Genomic DNA, 19,554 nt, shown 5'->3' on the forward strand with positions numbered 1-19,554 from the left:
TGAAATTCATTAGATTTTAAATTTCGGTGGGAAGCCACTGATGATTCTTTCCCACTTATGATTTGTGAGGCATTTTACTAATAACTTCGGAAAATACAATAACTAAGCAAACAAATAAATGAATGAATAGAAATTTAAAAAAAGGGCTTTTGTTATTTAAGGGAAAGTAACAATAAAGGTTAGGGAGGGGTTATGAAAGGCGAGGAACACTGGGTAGCTACTACTGGGTGTGTTATGGATTTGTTCACTTAATTATTTCTCATCGTGTTAATTTGTAGTTATAAATTCAGAATTTATAAATTTGGTTATTTTTAAGCACAGTATTTTAAATTTAGGGCTAAATTTAAGTAAATACATTTTTGAAATTCAACCCACCTTTTCGGCAAAAAAAAAGGTCTTAAAAATGAAATTAATTTCATGTAAATGAATTTCTTTTTATAAATCTATTTCAATTCCAAATCTATTTTAATATAACATTTAAAAAAAAAGGCTCCATAAAACGTTAAAAGAAACGAATATTTATTATTATGGTGAGGGTATTAAGAATTATTGAAAGATGGTTACACATTAAATGGCAGAAAAGATAAAAAGGAAAATCATCATATTTTTCATCAGTGATCATATTTTTTTGCGTCCTTTATTTTGTTGTAACATGGGTGAGTAATGAACTTTATTAACTTAGGTATTTACTGTTTTCCAAAAAGATATGTTCCGCCAGATCTGGCAGCGCTTGCTTTGTTTCTTCACTATACTTTAAAATTAATTGTTTTAAATTATAAGGCTTCTTGCCGATATTTTTTTTAATATCTTCTTCGGCCATTTAATGTGTAACCTTCTTTCAATAATTCTTAATGTCATCACCGTAATCATTAGTATATATTTATATATATATATATATATATATATATATATATATATATATATATATATATATATATATATATATATATATATATATATATATATATATATATATATATATATATATATAAAGCAGAAATTAGTTATTTTTAGAACTAGCAGAAATTAGTTATTTTTTTTATCTTTATCTGACCTTAACCAAAAACCTTGGGCGCCATTTTTTTGAAAAAATGTGAGCAGAAATTTAGGTTGAGGCAAAAGTTTCTTTAGTATAAACTTCTGACCGAAGTAAAATTATTATCTTTTTAGACTACTAGAAAGATTTAGTTCTTGAGCTTTTTAATTTATTATAATTATTTTTATTTATTAGTTTTGTGTCTGGTACTTTGATTCCATGGGAAGTTTGTTCTCAAAAGCAGAAGTTCAGTGCAGATTTTAAAACAGTGCTCAGTCAGAAAATGGTCAAAATTTTGATTGACAATAAATTCTTTGTGGCGATAAATTTGGCCTGTAGAGGTTAGCATGATTAAATTTAATCCATCGAGTTGTGTATTTTCCGTTATGACATCCACCATTCTTCTTCGTTAAGGTGTTTAAAGCATGTCATTTCTTAAAGATTTTTGGTTTATTTTACCAGTGTTTTGCTTATTCGAAAAGCTTGTTATAAACGCTTCTTTTCGTTATGTATACTTAAATGAAAATGATTATTGATATAGCAAGTAAATGAAAGTAGAAAGGAGAGTGTTAAGAAATAAATTACTGTACAAATACATATTACAATAATAATGGAATATCAGAAAAGGAATACAAGGAAAATGAATATAAAAAAGGGAATGTAAAAAATCTCATATTAACATACCACTGTCCTTTAGAAGTAATGGAGGGTATATTAGATCTCGTTTCATACTTTCATTAGGCCTAAAAAAACAAAATATTAATACTTTCACTTATAAAAACTATTGCTACTTTGACATATTTTTTAACTTTAATGTTATTATAATCTAAAAAAAAATCTTATGGCAGTTTAAGAAATATAAGGGGAAAAACGAGAGGAAAAACATGATATAAAAGTTCTAAAGGTGAGACTTTCATAAAATTTAGTTTCTTGTTTTTGTTTTTATATTATCTGTTTATAAGAATTAGGGTGATAAAATGTTTGGATTTTCACAATAGTAATATTAAAAACTAACATTATGTATATATATATATATATATATATATATATATATATATATATATATATATATATATGTTACCGTTAAAGTATATAATGCAGTTATTTCATAGAATACCTAGTTATTCCATGAAATAACTGATCGTGTCCGTTAAAGTGTGTAATATGCTACTAATTTGACACTTTAACTAGTTATTCCATGAAATAACTAGGTATTCTATAAATTAACTAATGAGAGGCAGTTGAAGTGTAAAATAAGCAATTTATCTAAAATAAAATAGCTAGGTATTCTATAAACAAACTAATGATAGACAATTAAAATTGGGGTAAAATGGGGTCAGGGATAAAATGTAAAAGAAGCAATTTATCTAATTCATGCAGCGTATAAATGGTATTTATGGAAACGTACCATAAAATCATTTGTTACAACAAGGATTACTAAAATGACACTTGGAATTACAAAGAGCATTATTTCTAAAACAAAAACATTTTTTGTTGACACACTGGGTTTTTAATCCCTGACACATTTTTTAACACTTTCCTGACACTTTTAATCCACATTTTTTAAATCCCTGACCAGTACCTAAACTTTGAGCTGTAGCAACCGACCGGAGCGATATTTCTACATCCGGTACTTCTTCGATTTTAATTAATTTTTGTTCGCAGACACTGAACTGGGATAGGGAATATAATTGTTTTATGCGGCCGTTTCTTGTGCCCAATTGGAAAAATCCTTCTTCGGTTATTTTTATGATGATAGCTAAAATAGATTTGGCGTCACCTTTTCCTCTGTCAACTTCAGGCACTGGGATACGGACGGTAAACCCCATAGAGGCTTCAGAATGAGATTTATTCGACCTTAATTTAATCTTTCTTGCTTGAATTTCTAAACATTTTTTAGACTTTTCTCTTTCTCTTTGAACATTAAGTTATAGATTATTTTACACTTTAACGGGCTTCAGATCGTTATTCTATGAAATGACTAGTTAAACCATAAAATACAAGAGAGTTTTACACTTTAACGGACACGATCAGTTATTTCATAGAATAACTAGGTATTCTATAAAATAACGGATTTCATACTTTAACAGTAACATAATATATATTATTATTATTATTGTTGTTATTATAATTTTTAGTAATTTTAGTAATATTTTAATTTTTTGCTAATATTTAGGAGTTTTTAAAAAATCTGTGGCTTTTTTTTTTTTTTTTTGATTGAGACTGAAGCTCGTTTCGAATGTGAAAATTAAAAACCTTACACTTCTATAGGAGGCATTAAACAAAGTTCAAGTCCTTGACCTGTGTTCCCCTTAATCGGGACCTGGCCAGATTATAGTCATTGATTGGCTATACGTGTTCCAATCGTCAATGTGAAAATATTCATTCATGCCAATTAAAACACTCATGATCTTAATATAGGTCTACAAAAAATATTTCTCGTAAAATATATGGCCACTAACCATAAATAAACAGTATGTTCGTGGAAGTTATCTTCATTTCGGGACTTCACGTTATTTGAGATTCAGCCGATCAATTTGTCGAATCAAGACGAATTATGTAATTAGGTGAAAAAGTCTTCCGCCGACCGGTCTGTGTAGGGGCTAGGGAACTGCCTTTGCATCAGAAAGGTTCTGAGTTCGAATTCCGGGCAAGGCATGGATGTTCTTTAATTCTCTGTGCTATCTGTCCTTACTGTGGGAGCAACGTTGGTACATCTAATATGGTGCCTCTGAGAGAGTGGCCAACAAATCTGCCTTTCTATGCCTGAGGTGGGTCATTCTAAAAGGTGGGAATTGAAAAAAAAAACCTTGCACATTCCCTTATTCGAATATTCTTAATAATGTGCTTATTTTTTAAAAAAATTATGGATAAAAAATAGTAATGGTTTTTAGGCTGAGTACTTATCGGAGGTGAGTCATTCAAAATAATTTAGTTAATACAATATTGTTCAAATTGTTAGGATGTAAAAAGATAACTTACTATAAAACTACTTACTTTTCTGTCCGATACATAACACCAATTCCTTTTGTTTCGGCATCTAAAAATATTTCGAACTGTCTTATAATCACTTTAACTTCCAAATCAGATCCAATATAAAATACTTCCTTATCCGTTCCAAAATCCAAAGTTACATTTTTATTTACATACTTGTTCGATCGACCTAAAAAAAAATAATAATATGGAGTTTATGCTACTGAGGTACATTCGAGTTAGTGTTTGATTTGAAAATAAAAGGCAGATAACTATTCACTTTCATCTTTCCTTTATTAAAAGTATCATTTGGTATGCATCATGAATACAGAAGCCTTAATGATACTGTCAAAGGTTTGTTTACCATGTTTTTAAACTCTGATCTATATTTCCATTACATTTCGTTTACCTATTTTTAAAAATTTGGCGTCATTCGGTTATTTCAAGGAGATCGATAATAAATGATCCAATTAGTAAATTTGGATGGTTTATACTTTGTATACTATTTGTACAAAAATTAAAAATGCATTATGCACTAAGTAATACTATATAACATACTAGAAAAATGTTTCACGTACAAATAATATTTTTACTAAATAAGGATTTTATGATGAATTAAGTAAAACTGTTTGTACCAGAGAGATGTATGGTGTATAAAGTAAAGCTAATTGTATTATATAAATATGCACGATGAATTAAGTAACACTGCATGTATTTGTAAGGATGTATGATGTATATAAATATTATTTGATATAAGAATTCACAAGGTGTGCCTGTCATAGCTAGTACTTAGCATAGCTGTACTTAGTACTAAGAATTGCACAAGATGTATTGTTTGTTGCTTCTAATGACACTTATACAATTCAAGCTTACTAGCCATTAGCGCTTTTCTTTTGAAAAGAAAGTACAACAAGGGTGAAAGGACGTCTTAGCTCAGAATCTCACGGATAGATGGCAGGACTACTCATTCGGATGGTCACTTCTTTAGTTTAGATATAGATCTGACAGGGAAGGAAATTTTTTCCAGATCTTTGTAAGCATACTACTGCTCAGAGGCAATCTGCAGGACTTTCGATTCCACAGATTTTACGAGCACATATATCGCTTGTTCTTGATAGATCTTAGCTAAGCCGAGGATTGAACCACAGTCCGATTCCTTAACCAGTGGGCTATCAAAGCCTATATTTGATATTATTTGTGCTAAATAAAGATACATGATGTTCTAAGCAATACTATTTATAATACTAAAGGTGCATGATACATTAAAAGACACTCTTTGTACTAAAAATAGAAACACTGTGTACGAAAAGTAAACATGTCACCTGTTTTTTAAAACATTTCTATTACCTTATATTTCATTTTAAGTACGTTTTTGTGCGAAAGTCCAAACAATATACTTATTTTTCACACCTTTAATGTATTTTAGTTCAAAATATGTATATGAATATAAATGCAATAAAACAGGTCTAGCAGCCTGTGTTACGAATTTCATTTAAATTGAAAAATGAGAAGTTTAAGGGATCTAAAAATTGGTCCTAAATCAGTCAGAATTAAAAACATCATCGATTTCTGGTGGAAACAGAGAGAGGTTGATGAAATGCCGACTCAGTTTTATCAGATAATTAAACTGTTTTTTTCTTCTTCATTCTATTCTTCTTTTTCAAATATATAATAGAATTTGATTGCGCCTTTGTTTTTCTCGCTTAAATATCAATTTGCTACCCCGATTCGTATTCTTTATAACTTTATGAAAATATTTTCGAAAATATATAATAATTGTGATCGTTTCAGAACACCCTTTGTGTAATTTGATTTAAGCTTTTAAATGCAATTTTTTTAAGTAAAGCGCAGCAAAACAAAAATTTTGTTTGGTGCAACTTTTTAAAATAAATGAAATGTTCAAAGAAAATTATGAGTATAAAATGATTAATTTTTTGAGAAAAATTTCAAACAATACCATTTTTTAATTCATTAACATGATCATTTTTTAACTTTCTAAGATCCGAAACAAAAACCACGCAAATTTGTTTGATATTTTTTAAACATTAATATTTTTACTTCTTTATAAAACATAGATGTGCTTTAGGTTTATTAAGAGAGCAAGGCAGTTTAAAAAATTCTCCTCGTAAAACTACGACGAGGAACTAAGAGGAGAAACAAAAGTGAGATATTGGCAATTACTCCTAGAAAGGAGAGAAAAATTAATTTGAGAATTTAACACTAATGACTATTAATAATTTATTTGAAGGACTTGAGACAATATTGTGACTAACCCAACTTTTTCTTTCTCTTTCAAAGCCCATTGTGCAGCTCTAGTGCGACGTAAATTAACAAAAAAAAATCTTCCTCTTTCAAAGCTACAGCCTATTACAGACCTAGATCGTCCCAAGTACTCCTTGCCTTATGATCCCGTCCGCAGCAAGGCTCTTCTATAAACTGGAAGAACCAGACTTCTAGGTGATATTTTTACATCAAATTGCTTCATAACATTGTTTCCAGATAAGCACTTCAGCAGTTTCTGGAACTTTCATTACATAACAATACACATAGAAACATACACATAGAAGTTGCGGTATTTTACACAAAAAACACGAAATAGTAATCTCCGCAACAATCTGAAAATGTGACTTATCATTATATTGACTCAAGTCCATCATTTGCATAAACAATACTTTAACTAATAATGATGGTAACTGAAATTTTGCAGTTAAAATTAAAATATAGGCATTTATATAATCAATACTTTTTTACTTATTTTGAAAGAATATGCAATTTTTGAAGGATCCGAATTAACCATATTATCTTCAAAAGTACAGTCTTGAATTTCATTGGCTCCTCCGAGGTCATTTATAGTGTATCCATTCGTATAACTAGAAAAAACAGATGATTTAAAAAAAAATTTTGTTTAAAAAAATATATTCATTAAGAAACATATATGAGTCTTTAACTAAAACAGAGAACCATGTCCAAACTTTTTAAAACTATTTATTCATTTCTACATATACATAGTTGCCAACTTTGTGGTTTCCCGGGAAGATTTCATTTTCATATTTAAAGTAATAGCGAAGCTCATGTTATTCCATTAAACTTCTTTATTTATAATAATAATTATAAATGAGTTTGATTATCACTACATATCAATAATTACAACAGATATATAAAAGCATAATAATCTTTACTATAACGAATTTCATCTTTGTCAATATATATTTTTGAGTTAATTTTTTGGTAATTTTTTTACTACCACTTGGTAAATCTTTTCTCAGAAAGAGTGAAATGAAAGTTGGTAGGTATGCATATACATATGCAGGTTTGTATGCTTATGAACTTTTTTTTAAATAGGCAATAATTTGAGAAGAAATAAATATCCTAAATATTTCCCTTTTCAATTTTTTTCAAGTGTTTTCTTGAAGCTAATAATGTGTAACCTGATGTGTTTAAATTATTTCCTCAAATTTGAACTTTTGAGAGGTTACAGCAACCAAAGGAAAATTAGGGGACTCTGAATAAATAAAGTGGCTCCAAAACAAGCATACATGGAGATACTTTTACCTGTGTTACTTGTAACGAAAGTAAGTAGTTTTACGTGTACCTTGTTTATTTTTAAAGTTAGTACTTTACTTGTTTTTTCGTTACTTTTTTAAGGAAAAAGTAAAAGAATTTGTAACGAAAATGTTGTAAAAAATTGTCACTTTTTTCAAATTTTTTTAAAAATTTTCCTAAAAAATTTCGCTTTGAAATGTTTGAAACCATTTCTTTATAAATTTACAAATTTAATGTATTATATTTTCCTTCTCTCTAAGAAAAGCGTTTTTTTTTCCTTCTCTTTTTTTACATCGAACTTAAAAGGGGGTTCAAAAAGGTCAAAGGTCACAGCGTGCAAATTTCTAATAACTAACATCCATCCCACCTGCTTCATAATTTTCTTTCTAACCGAAACAAAAGGCTCAATTTTTGTTGAATAGATTCAATACGGAATATTTATATCACAAATTAAAATTCTAAAATTATTTTATTTTAACTTTTATGGAAACAAAATACAGTTTTTAATTTCATGGATTTCAAGCAGTAACCTGTATATACCTATATTTTTTATTTTACTATTTATTTCTTTAAACAAAAAAATATAGTATTTATCGAATTTGTTCAAAAAATTAAATTATTACTACAAGTCCAAAAGTAAAAACATGATTTCTAAAGATATGGTTGTTTTGAAACTAATAAACTCCTTTTATATGCAAACACTGAATTTTGGTTCCTAAATATTTTAAACGTTCACTATTTCAATGAATTTTTTGATATTTTAATGTATTTTAAAGTTTTTTTCTTTATAACTAAAATTTATTTCTTCTCAAATTAAAATTATACATTTGTTTTACGTTTTTTCTATAAAGTTTATGGTTACTTAGAATTTATGGTTTCCTCTTGATGTACTTCAATATCGTTTTTTTTGTTGTTTTTGTTTTGTTCTTGTACTTTTAACTGGTTAATTTTAAAGATCTACGTTTTTAACTTTTTACTCGTCACTTTTGCTTAAAGTACTTGCACTTACACTCATTACTTTTAAAAAGTAACGTTCCCATGTATGCAAACGAGCAATCGATTCATTTGAAGTCTGTCTTGACTAACTTAATTTTGAGAAATACTTTTGAGAGGAAATTTAGACTAAGTTAGTTTAAACTAGGGACGAATTTTGAAAGTGGAATATGTTTGCAGAGTTACCGAACCCAATTCATTTTATACTTTAACTCATGAGATATAGATGGCAGGAGTGTACTATCCGAATTACGAAAATGGAGGTCATATGGGATTTGCTGCTATGTTTCTGCGTGCTTTAGTTGTGTCTAAAAACTTGTTTAGCTATGCCACTTACAAAATTTTCAAACTTTATTTATTTATTTGTTAGCTGAACATAACTTTATTTTTTTATTGTTGTCCAATTGGAAACTAATCACCTGACTTCCATTCAATTTTATGAGTTATGAGACGCAAGACATTTTTGATAATCTTTATTGATATTGATAATCTTACTTCACACAAGATATTTTTGATAATCTTTTTTTTTTTTTGTTACACACGTTCATATTTACCCGCAAAAAAACTTTTTTTTCAATGTTCCTGATACTATTAAATTTTTTTTTAGAATTAAACAAATCTTTCTAACTAACTTAGTATTTATTTTATCATAGAAACAAATCATCCGATATAAATTTTATAACGAATTCCCTGTAAGCAAATGCGGGATATTTTTAATAATAATAATAATTATATATATATATATATATATATATATATATATATATATATATATATATATATATATATATATATATATATATATATATATATACATTTTTTCGATTCTATTTTACTTTAAATAATGCATTAGATAACTTTTATAAGAGAAAGCATTAAACCAGATTATTCATGATTTGAGCATTTGAGCATAGCCTTAAACGTTTAAAATGAAAAAGTAAAAGTTGCTTCCTAAAAATATATACTTTAATGCATTTATAACATATTGACAAACAAAAGACTATATTTTCTTTATTAAGCCTAGAATCTCATTAAATTCCAATTTGTCATAAAAAGGGCCTACTGTATATCCGTTATTTTAATTTAATTTAGCTTCAAGAAGTTTTTCTTAAGTTTTTTCTTTCTTTTTCTTCTTACTTATAATTATTTTAAAAGAGTGAAGCAAATAAAATTTGCAATTTATTTTAAACAATAGAGATTATCGACTTTAGAAAAGGAAAAATAAAGATATATTTATTGAACATTACCTTTCGATAAATATTTTCAATTACATCATAAATTTGAAACATCAATTTCTTAAATTACTTATAGAAAGTTCGGGAACTTTTCGTACAACAGTAAAGGAAAAAAAAATTCAAAACCTTGCATGCAATTTTAAAGAGATTTAAAAGTGTTAAAAAGAAACAGTTTGCTAAAACGTTTATTGATCGATGATTATAAAAATATTTATAAAATAAAAAATATCATTAACAAGATTTAATTTTTTTAAAAAAACATTTTAAGAGTGGTTGACTATCTTTCGTCCACATACTATTAATATTTAAATATGTGTGTTTTGCTGTTCAATGCTAATATACCTATATGAGAATTTTCCTATCATCTATATATATATTTCTCTTACACGCTACAAGAAAAACTTCATTACAGCTCTCCGTATAGCAACGTTAGAAAATCAACCAATGATTGCCACTAAAAATGTCACATGCCAAATCTAGTTGAGATGGCCCAACATATAGCGCTTTTAAAAACGGAAGCTGAAATATCCTTAAGCTAGGCAGAAGTGAGTTGTCTTTGTTGAAAGATCTCTATTTTAGTATTTTGTCGAAAGCGCTTTTTTTCACGAATTTATATATTACGAATTTATTTGACAATTTTTGATTTATATCACTAATTTATTTGCTTTATTATTGTTATTAGTTATTCATTGAAAAATGAGTCTCAGTCGTGCTGTTACGCTTTAAGATTTTATACTATAGCACATTTCTAATAGGTTTAACGAATTACATGTCATTTATTTGAATTCAAATTTATTTTCATGACTTAGTATTTACTAAAAATATGTAATTTTTTTTTTTAAAAAAATTTTGTTATATGGATTTGAATGATTGTTTTGAATTCTTAGAATTTTGTATATTTGCAATGTACCTAAGTTAGCAGCGAGCGAAGCGAGCTTGGTTTGCGATGCAAACCATATAAGATTGCGTAGCGATTTTCGGGGGTTGGCGAGCGTTAGCGAGCAGGGGGCGCAGCCCACTAGTATATATATAATATAAGAATATAATATAAGAAGTAGTTTTGTCTTGTACTAACAATTATATTCACAGAAGTTAGTATGATTTAAAAATGCTTAAACTATTGCTTAAAACCTATGAACCTGGATTGTATATTAAAATTGAAAAATATAAATAACATACTTTTTAAAAAAATGTTGAATCGACAAGTTCTCAATTTTTATCGGAAACCCATCCTAAAAAAAATGCATAATACAATTAAAATGATTAAAAAAGAACTCAAAATTATTTAAAATTGCTGCGTTAAGTATGAAAATTAAGTGGATAATCCTTTTAATGTTTAGAGTCATCAGCTCATTATCACGTATTTCAATACAATGTCAAAATCATAGCTGGCAAAACAATCAGCAATAAATTAATTTGTTAAAAAATTCTTTTTGACAGAAGAATTTAACTTACTTGAAAGTACATAAACATTCTTGTGATTGAAAATCGGTCACATGAAAGCAAGGAATCTGAAGAAAAGAAACTTATTTAGTTAAAACTTATTTAATTGTTCTTTATACACACTTACAAAAAAAACCCACTTCAAATGAGTTTATTTTTAACATTCTTGAAATGTTAATGAATTTTAAATAATGGAAATAGTTTTCGAATGCATTATGAATATGTCCATTTCAGATTTAAAATAGACCAATTACAGGAATTACGTGCTTGGTATTGTGACCATATTTATTATTTGCAATCTTACAAATTATGCAAATTAAGCAAGTATATATAAGAGAAGATCAAAATTTTAAAAGCATAGTTTTAAAATACGACGAAGATATATAATGAAGTCATGACATCTGTTTCACATCACGTAAATATTTGCTAACTAAGGCTTATATAAATGCATGGAAATTAAACATAATTGATTTTTTTTTCTTTCTTAATTATCAAAGAAGTTTAAAGAAATAATTGATTTTAATTTTGCAAATTTTCGTAAAAATATTCAAGCTAAATAAATACTAGTGGTCATAGTATTTTTTTTTTATTTTTAAAAAGGCCAGTTTTCAATCTATAAGAAGACTCAGCAAATGAACGATAATCTTAATTTTTTTTTATAAAATACCAGAAAACGAGATATTAATAAATGATTTCAAAAATATACTTCGAATTTTTTTTCTTTAAAATTATATCAAGTTCTCGTGCGATTTTTTAAACAAATGCTTTTTTTTAATATTTTTATTATTTTTCTTCTTTAAAGAAAACTTTCTTTATATTTTCCTAAATTAAAACCTGTGAAATTTGATGTACTGCGATCTGCTTAGTTACAGTTATACAGGGTAATTCATAATTCCCTCCGCCTGCAAACGCCATTTTTCTTTACTACAACTGGCTTTAGTGGTACATGTTACTGCCATCTACCGGCAACTGCTTAAATTAAAACTTGAAAACTTTCGGAATAATGTTGTTTTTTGCCATATTCGTCTTCGTTTTTTTACTATGACGCTTCGAAACCACGGAGGGAATTATGAATAACCCTGTATTACTTTAGAATTGCCCTAATAGTTTTAAAACTTTTTATAAAAAATATTTTTTGTTTCGAGGGAAATGCTTTACAAACATATACACAGTTTTAAAATTAAAACATATATATCATTATTGCTATACTAAATAAAAAGTCTAACCTTGCATTCTTGTTCTGCATGACCACATATATAATTCTTGATCTTCTTTTCCTTCTATATGAATAGAGCCCATGAGTCCACCCCATTGTTCATAATGATTTTGCTGTTCGTAAAATCTATGGGTATTTTTTAAATATAAATTATTTAAAGCATTAGAGTTAAAAAATAAAATGTACTCATACTTTTTGAGTTACTAAAAACCCTAATGAAAAAAATATTGGGAAATTATAAAGGAATTATAATGAATATTACTTTTTAAAATCATCTGGAGAGAGTTGGTTTCCTTCATTTGCGATTGCTTTAGCCATGTTTGTTAGATTGAAATCTAGATTATGTTCTTGAATGACAGTCATTGAATGCCACCTGTCGAAAAATATATATTAATTTTTAACAAGAACCTCACAAAAAAAATTTAAGTTTGGTTGTGTTAACCTTCAAATGATACAAAGCCAGTTATAGTCCAGGCAATGCTTTCATTTTCCTTTTAAACACTATAATATGATTTGTGATTTATATAAATTAACACAAAATTAGCTGTAATAATAACTATTGGGAGTACAAATTAGTTCGGTCCGTTTTTTTGTGGTCAAAAATGCATTTATTTCAGAACAAAATGAATGAACAGAATAATCAAAGTATTGTCTATCGCTGGCTACTGCTTTTTCCCACCTCTCAGGCAATTTTCGAATTCCATCTCGAAAAAATGTCTCGCCTTTTGAGGCGATCCAAGTTAGGAGCCAATTTTCAATTTCTGCGAAAGAAGTGAACTGGTGACCTGCAAAATCATGCTACATCCATCGGATCAACCAGTAATCAGAAGGAGCAATGTCCAGAGAATACAGCAGGTGCGGCAAAATATCCCACTTGAGCATTTCCAAATAGTTTTTTTCTACTTTTGAGACACCAGGCTGACCGTTATTATGCAGAAGAATAACTTTGTCATGTCTTTGCTCGTATTCCGTCCTTTTTTCTCGTATTGCACGGCTCAAATGAATCAATTGTAGCCTATACCAGTCGCCCGTAATGGAATCACCTGTTTGTAGCAGCTCATAGTATACAAAACTATTCACCATTTATCAGTTACCATTTACCATTCTTTACTCACCATTAACCATTCCTGAAACTTCGAAACCATTCCCTTCATGATTTATCAGTTGGAGCATTGTCAACATAAACTTCTACAAGCATTCGATGCTCTTCAGCTGCACTTTTCTTCCAATTAAAGCAGAAACATAAAACCTCCCGCAAATGGTGTTTCATTACCGCAAAATTTGACATATTCAACAAAGTAAAAAACAAGGTTTTTGAATGAAACTCAAAGCTATATAAACTGAATATTATTGACAGATGTTTAACCTCCCTAAAACCACTGAAACCAGCTGTCACTATATAACACTCATAACAGCAGAGCCATTTTTTAAAAACGGACTGAACTAGTTTGTTCACCCAATACAATAACAATTATAATAATAATTAGAATAATGATCACAGTTATAAACTTATGCGTAATAATAATACGAATGATACTTACAAAAAGGAGAATTTAACGTGTACCAATTCCGTTTCATCTGAACTGTTCTCCGAAACACATTTTCTATGAAGTAAATAAAATATAATAAGCAAAAATAACGAATTTTTTAAAAAAGTTTTTATAAAATAACTTACCACACATGTGTCTTAGAGTAAAAATAAATTTTGACAGCTTCATCTTATATCCCCCCCCCCATGAATGTAACATAAAACTATTACAATACGTAATATTTGTTAAAGCTAATTGAAAAATTCCACTGTGAATGTCATCATCATTTTGCAATACGTCACGATAATTGGAAAAGTCTACAATATTATCTATGCCGTCTGATATTTTAAAACTCAGTAAAATCAACCAGCATGCCTCTAGGCTAATTAGAGAATGTGCGACAAATTTCTCAATCATCTTGAATTAATTTGGGCTTATTACCATGAAACTTGTCCTCTGCCAGTGATTAGAATGCAGAATAGATTAATTTTAATCTATTCTTTTTACTTGAACTCTTTTTTAAAAATCTTTAATTCTTTTGAAGTGAGTCACTGAAATAAGCATTGCATTCACTGCGCTGAACTCAATGATTAAAATTAATCAGGCTACTTGAATAATGATATATATTTTTTCTAATTAATCTATGAGAAGGAGGGTTTATACACATTATTGAACTTGGAACTTTTTGTAAACGTCACCATCATTTTGCAATACATCAAGTTAATTGGAAAAATCTACAATATTTTCTATGCAGTCTGACGTTTAAAAGCTTAGTACAATCAGCCAACATGCTTCAGGCTGATTAGGAAATATGTCACGAATTACCCAATCTTAATCTTGAATTAACTTAGGCCTATTACAATGAGCTTTGTCTTCTGTCCTAGACTTGAATAAAATTTAAGTTTAATCTATTCTTTTTGTTTGAACTAATTAATTATAGATTTTCTAATTAAACTAATTTTAGGTGTGGTCATTCCATTTGTCATAAGAACTTCAAGGCTGATTAGAAAATACTTAAGATTTTTTCATTTGAACCGGGGCATTGCAAAATGAAGGCACTGGCTTGCGAACAGCTTGATTCGTTACATACACAATACTTTTTAACGTAGCATTTTCTTAAAATTCATACTGAGCCGTTGTGGTTCAGGGAATGGCGAGCTCGCCTCCCAATGATGTTACCTGGGATTGAATCCCTGGTCGATTGAATTCCTCACCCGGCTCGTACGAACCACAATCCAGACGTAAAATATCCTTAATTGTACACGGATCATGGGTTAGAGTCCTCTTGCCGTCAAGCTAACCGTGGGAGCATTTTGTGGTTTTAATCTCCATGTAACGCAAGTGCGGGTTAGTTCCATCAAAAAGTCCCCGCGAAGGCGAATTTCTCCCGATTCAAAATTACAAGACTACGGAGTTGAACATTAGTAGCCGTAAACTCAAAATTGGGTTGGCTGCTCAACGGCTGTTATAAAATGAAATATTCATATTTGTTGTGCAAAATTGTGTAGACTTTACATGCGTATAAGATAGAAAATTATTTATCGATAGTGAAAAAAGAAAGGTTTAAAATTAAGTAAAATTTTCATTAGGAACTAGCGTGAAAAAATTAATGGACCACCCTGAATAACTTTTGATCTATTGTTCGGATCTCAATATTAATGGTTTATGGGGGGTGGTCTCAAATATGTTAATTAATTAATGCAGACGATATTTTAAGTTACGAAATCAGACACAAAAATGCACGTTCTTTGAAAAAACATACTTTTCTCCTAGGAAGATTTGGCATATTTGAGGTCACCCCTTCGAACCTTTAAGGATGAATCATAGAACGTGAAAATCGGTTCAAATCAGAGATCAAAAGTTCTTCAAAAGGGTTCGTTTTTCCTTTTGGGCACTGTACATTTAATTAAACAAAAAGATAAAACAAGTGAAAGAAAATCTTAAGAGAACATGTGAAAAAAATCCTAATTACTCACTGGAGTAAGCCATTGAATGAAATTCGCCATTTTCGTAAAGGAGCTAAACATTTAATTTGCAGACCAGATGAATAGAATCCATGTTCTTTAGCAATATATGGCCTCCTTGTATCAGCAAGATCATGTAACTTGTATTTTTCTCCATTCGATAGGTAAAGAATAATCCAAACAACCGCTAAATCATTTTCAATTCTATTAATGCACACGTCTAAGAAATCTTTTTCGAAATTGAAGCCAGAGAAGTGAATACCATCAGAATTCTGAAGAGATGAAATTCAAATAATTAATAAACGAAATTCAATTACCATTCAACAATAAAAGCAATATCTTTCACACGTAAAATTGATTGTTGGTAATTTTAAACTGCAAAGTATGATTACTACCAAAGTAACTACTCATAATCGTAGTTTATGATTATTTGCAAAAATGCACGGAAGAAAAAAATCTGATAAAATCTCCTTACTGTATGGTAATGACATTTCTGGTGAAAAAACAACAACATAGTTCTGGTTAGTAAAACCAAAGTATACGGTATTTAAATACTTCATTTGGTAATTTTTCCGGTCATATGGTAACGGTATACCTGCAATTATGGTATTTAAAATTATAGTTCTTATTACCACTGGTTTAGGAAAAAATACAGAGTAAATTTAACTGAATAAAAGCTTTTTATGCCCTGCCCTAAAGTGTCGTGATAAAATTTCTAAACTTTATCACAGTTACCAAATTTTATCACATTTTCTGAAACCATACTTTATACTTAATTTTACGAAACTCATTACTAAAGTGCTTCGGTAAAAACTACCGAGCTTTTTTGGTGTTTCCACAGAAGCAGAATCACGGTATATTATATGTACCATATTTTGGCAGCTCTGACCATAATTTTTCTCACACTATGCGTAGACTATGAGTGATTGTAGCTCTAGTGGAACAGTAAATATCACATTGAATTTAGAATTATTTTCGTTCTTTTAGAACTGATAATAATAGTGACTTCTTGATTGGTATTATTAGCGATTTTATAAATAGCTAATAAAGCGATTACGGGCACAATAGCGATTGATATATTTTTTTTAGCTTAGTTTAATCAATTACCAAATAACGCTTTCTTTATTGTGAGTCATATTGAAGTGTAACACAAGTCGTTTGCTTTTTTATCTAGGATATGCTTTCCCAGCTACTATCACTACTTTAAATTCTCAGCATTATGATATAATTTTATATTTAAGAAATAGAAATAATAAATAATACTTTCTTTATTCCAATGGATTATTCTATTTTTGTTTTTATTCTTACCGCAATATTTTTCTGAATTGGAAAAGTCTAATTTGTTGCGATTAATTTTAAAAACAAACTTAAAAATGTCAATACAATACAAAAAATTAAGAATCTTAATGCATAGTAATATAAAAAGATTACAAACAACAATTTATCTGCGAATTAATAAAATTAAATAAGAACAATTATTATTAATATAAAACAAAATGCTTGAATAATTCATAAAACGCTTATAAATATTGATCATTTCTTGAAAAAAAAAAAGATAAATTATAGCTTTACTTTTGTTTCAGATTGATAATAAAAATAATGAGCAATAACAAAGGCGTAACTGCGTTTCCGTAGTACAATAGTTTTAAATATTCTGTCTATAATCATCAGCACAGCTTTATTAATCAATATTTTGTCATTGAGGAGTAAAATAAAACAACAAATAAGAATTAATGTATATTAACTAAATTTAGTTTTTAATCTAGTTCAAAGTCTTAAATTGGCTGTTATATGATTCTGAATTAGTATTGAAACTGAAGTGAAAAAATATTACATTGTCTTAAAATTCTGAAAAACTATTCTTTAAATATTAATAGTTCACATAAAATTTATGGAGATCATTTTTGCGCAATTTTTTAAAAATGAATGCGCAATAATAAAAAATTTCCTCTTAAAAAAAACTAAAAACTCTTTTTGAAATAGAATTATTTTTAACCGCAAAGAAGAATAAAATGGAAAACATGAAAAAAAAGAAAAGAAAAAACACATTCACTCCTTCGTTTGAGACAATAAACAATCGTTTATCTTATCTACATTGATGAAATTGTTTGATAACACAATGCTAGGCTACCTATTTTTCAGAAACTGAAAACTGAACGGAACAATATACATTCATAGCAATGCCATGTCAAGTTCTTCATTCGAAATAGTATTAAACCAAGGATCAATTATAAAGCAGGAATCTAACAAATGTTTCAAACAGAGGGCGTAAATACTTTTTTCGGAATTTATATTATCAATTCGTAATGTAAGAGCTAGAAAAATATTTCTCTTCAAAATAAGTTTAAGAGACTTCTTAAAGAAAATTTAGATTTCGTCTTAGTAATTTCTTGATTTTAAAAAAGTGCAAATTACAATGATCGAAACCAGGTTACCCGATATTTTATATCGTTATTTAGATAAGTTTTCCTCAAACTTACTGTGCTCATGGATGCCTTTTTATATTTAAAACTTGGCCATTAACCTTCAAGTGCAATAACTCTATTTTTATCCATACTATAAAAACTACTTATTTAACTTTAATGTCTTGAATAATAAATGCTGACATTAAAACAAAATGTGAAGAAAACATAGTGATATCTTGACGTAATATTTAACAAAATCAGGAATTTTCCCTTAAAATAATAAAAATGTTGCTTTTTTTTTCAATGAGATAAGTGAATCTAGTGAGAAGATCTAAGATTTATTTTCGAATTTATGGTTGTGCGTCCACGAGCACTAATTTTCAGTCGATTTCTGTTCCTTATGACGAGGCTCATAACTGCATAAAATGCTCGCTCTACGAAGTTTCGAAAACCATATTTACCTACTTAACTCTTCTTCAATATTCTCAACTTTTTAATAGATAAAAATCATTACCCAACTATCCATCCTCTTATAATAATGCAAATGATTATAAATATTTCATGTAATATTAAGCCGAGAAAACCTGGTTAGTATGGCGTTGGGCCCGTTTCGGGGAGATCATGACTTCGATCCCCACCGACCGTAGACTCTTCTTGTAGTAAATGGTGACTGGTGCTCGTTAAGTCTGTCGGGTCGCAAATGCACGCAATTTTGCATTATACAGGCACTTGTTTATTTTTAAGCAACTCTCTTATTATCACTAAAAATTTTGTTTTAAAAGTTCAATTTCATTTAAAATGAGATTGGAAATATTGGCAAACAAATCTCTAATAATAGAATAAACCACTACGAAGGAACTTCTTTTGGTTAGTTTGAACTATGAGCAACTCTTACATGATGTGCGCAATTTTTTAATTCATAATATGTTATTTTACCGCATCATCGGCGATAATAAGCGTTTAATCATTAACCCATTCACGTTAATAGAAAAGTTGTCTCCAAATCATAAAAAAAATGGCGGTTAGAGCGGATTTTTATAGAGAAATTAATCAACACTTAGTTTTGAAAATTTTGTAAATTACGGTAGAAAGTACCGGTACCTAGGGTGATTCATTCTGCAAAATCCCTTTTACCAGAAAACATATCTTCATCGGAAAATTTTATACCGTAATATTTACAGTAATAATTATTCAGTTGCAGTGATTCAGTAATTTTA

At 28.6% G+C, this 19,554-nt stretch overlaps 1 protein-coding gene across 5 annotated transcripts in view; it reads right to left on the reverse strand.

The window, feature by feature from the left end:
• LOC107445683 (uncharacterized) overlaps positions 1-19,554 on the reverse strand; it is an 85,171-nt gene that overhangs the window by 46,868 nt on the left and 18,749 nt on the right. For all 5 annotated transcript variants that reach the window (XR_015434605.1, XR_015434606.1, XM_087165759.1 and 2 more), the window contains 9 exons: positions 15,945-16,204; positions 13,981-14,043; positions 12,702-12,812; positions 12,450-12,565; positions 11,236-11,291; positions 10,960-11,012; positions 6,761-6,879; positions 4,034-4,199; positions 1,721-1,779 (listed from right to left, as the gene is read on the reverse strand). Coding sequence is in view for 3 of the 5 variants with exons in the window: in XM_087165759.1 (XP_087021885.1) it covers positions 1,721-1,779; positions 4,034-4,199; positions 6,761-6,879; positions 10,960-11,012; positions 11,236-11,291; positions 12,450-12,565; positions 12,702-12,812; positions 13,981-14,043; positions 15,945-16,204 (1,003 nt within the window). In the remaining 2 variants the exon portion in view is untranslated. The remainder of the gene's footprint in view (positions 1-1,720; positions 1,780-4,033; positions 4,200-6,760; positions 6,880-10,959; positions 11,013-11,235; positions 11,292-12,449; positions 12,566-12,701; positions 12,813-13,980; positions 14,044-15,944; positions 16,205-19,554) is intronic.

This window comes from Parasteatoda tepidariorum, chromosome 6 (genome assembly GCF_982258835.1).
Source record: "Parasteatoda tepidariorum strain Cologne lab strain chromosome 6, Ptep-v5.0, whole genome shotgun sequence".
In the NCBI taxonomy this organism is placed as follows: Eukaryota; Metazoa; Arthropoda; class Arachnida; order Araneae; family Theridiidae; genus Parasteatoda; species Parasteatoda tepidariorum.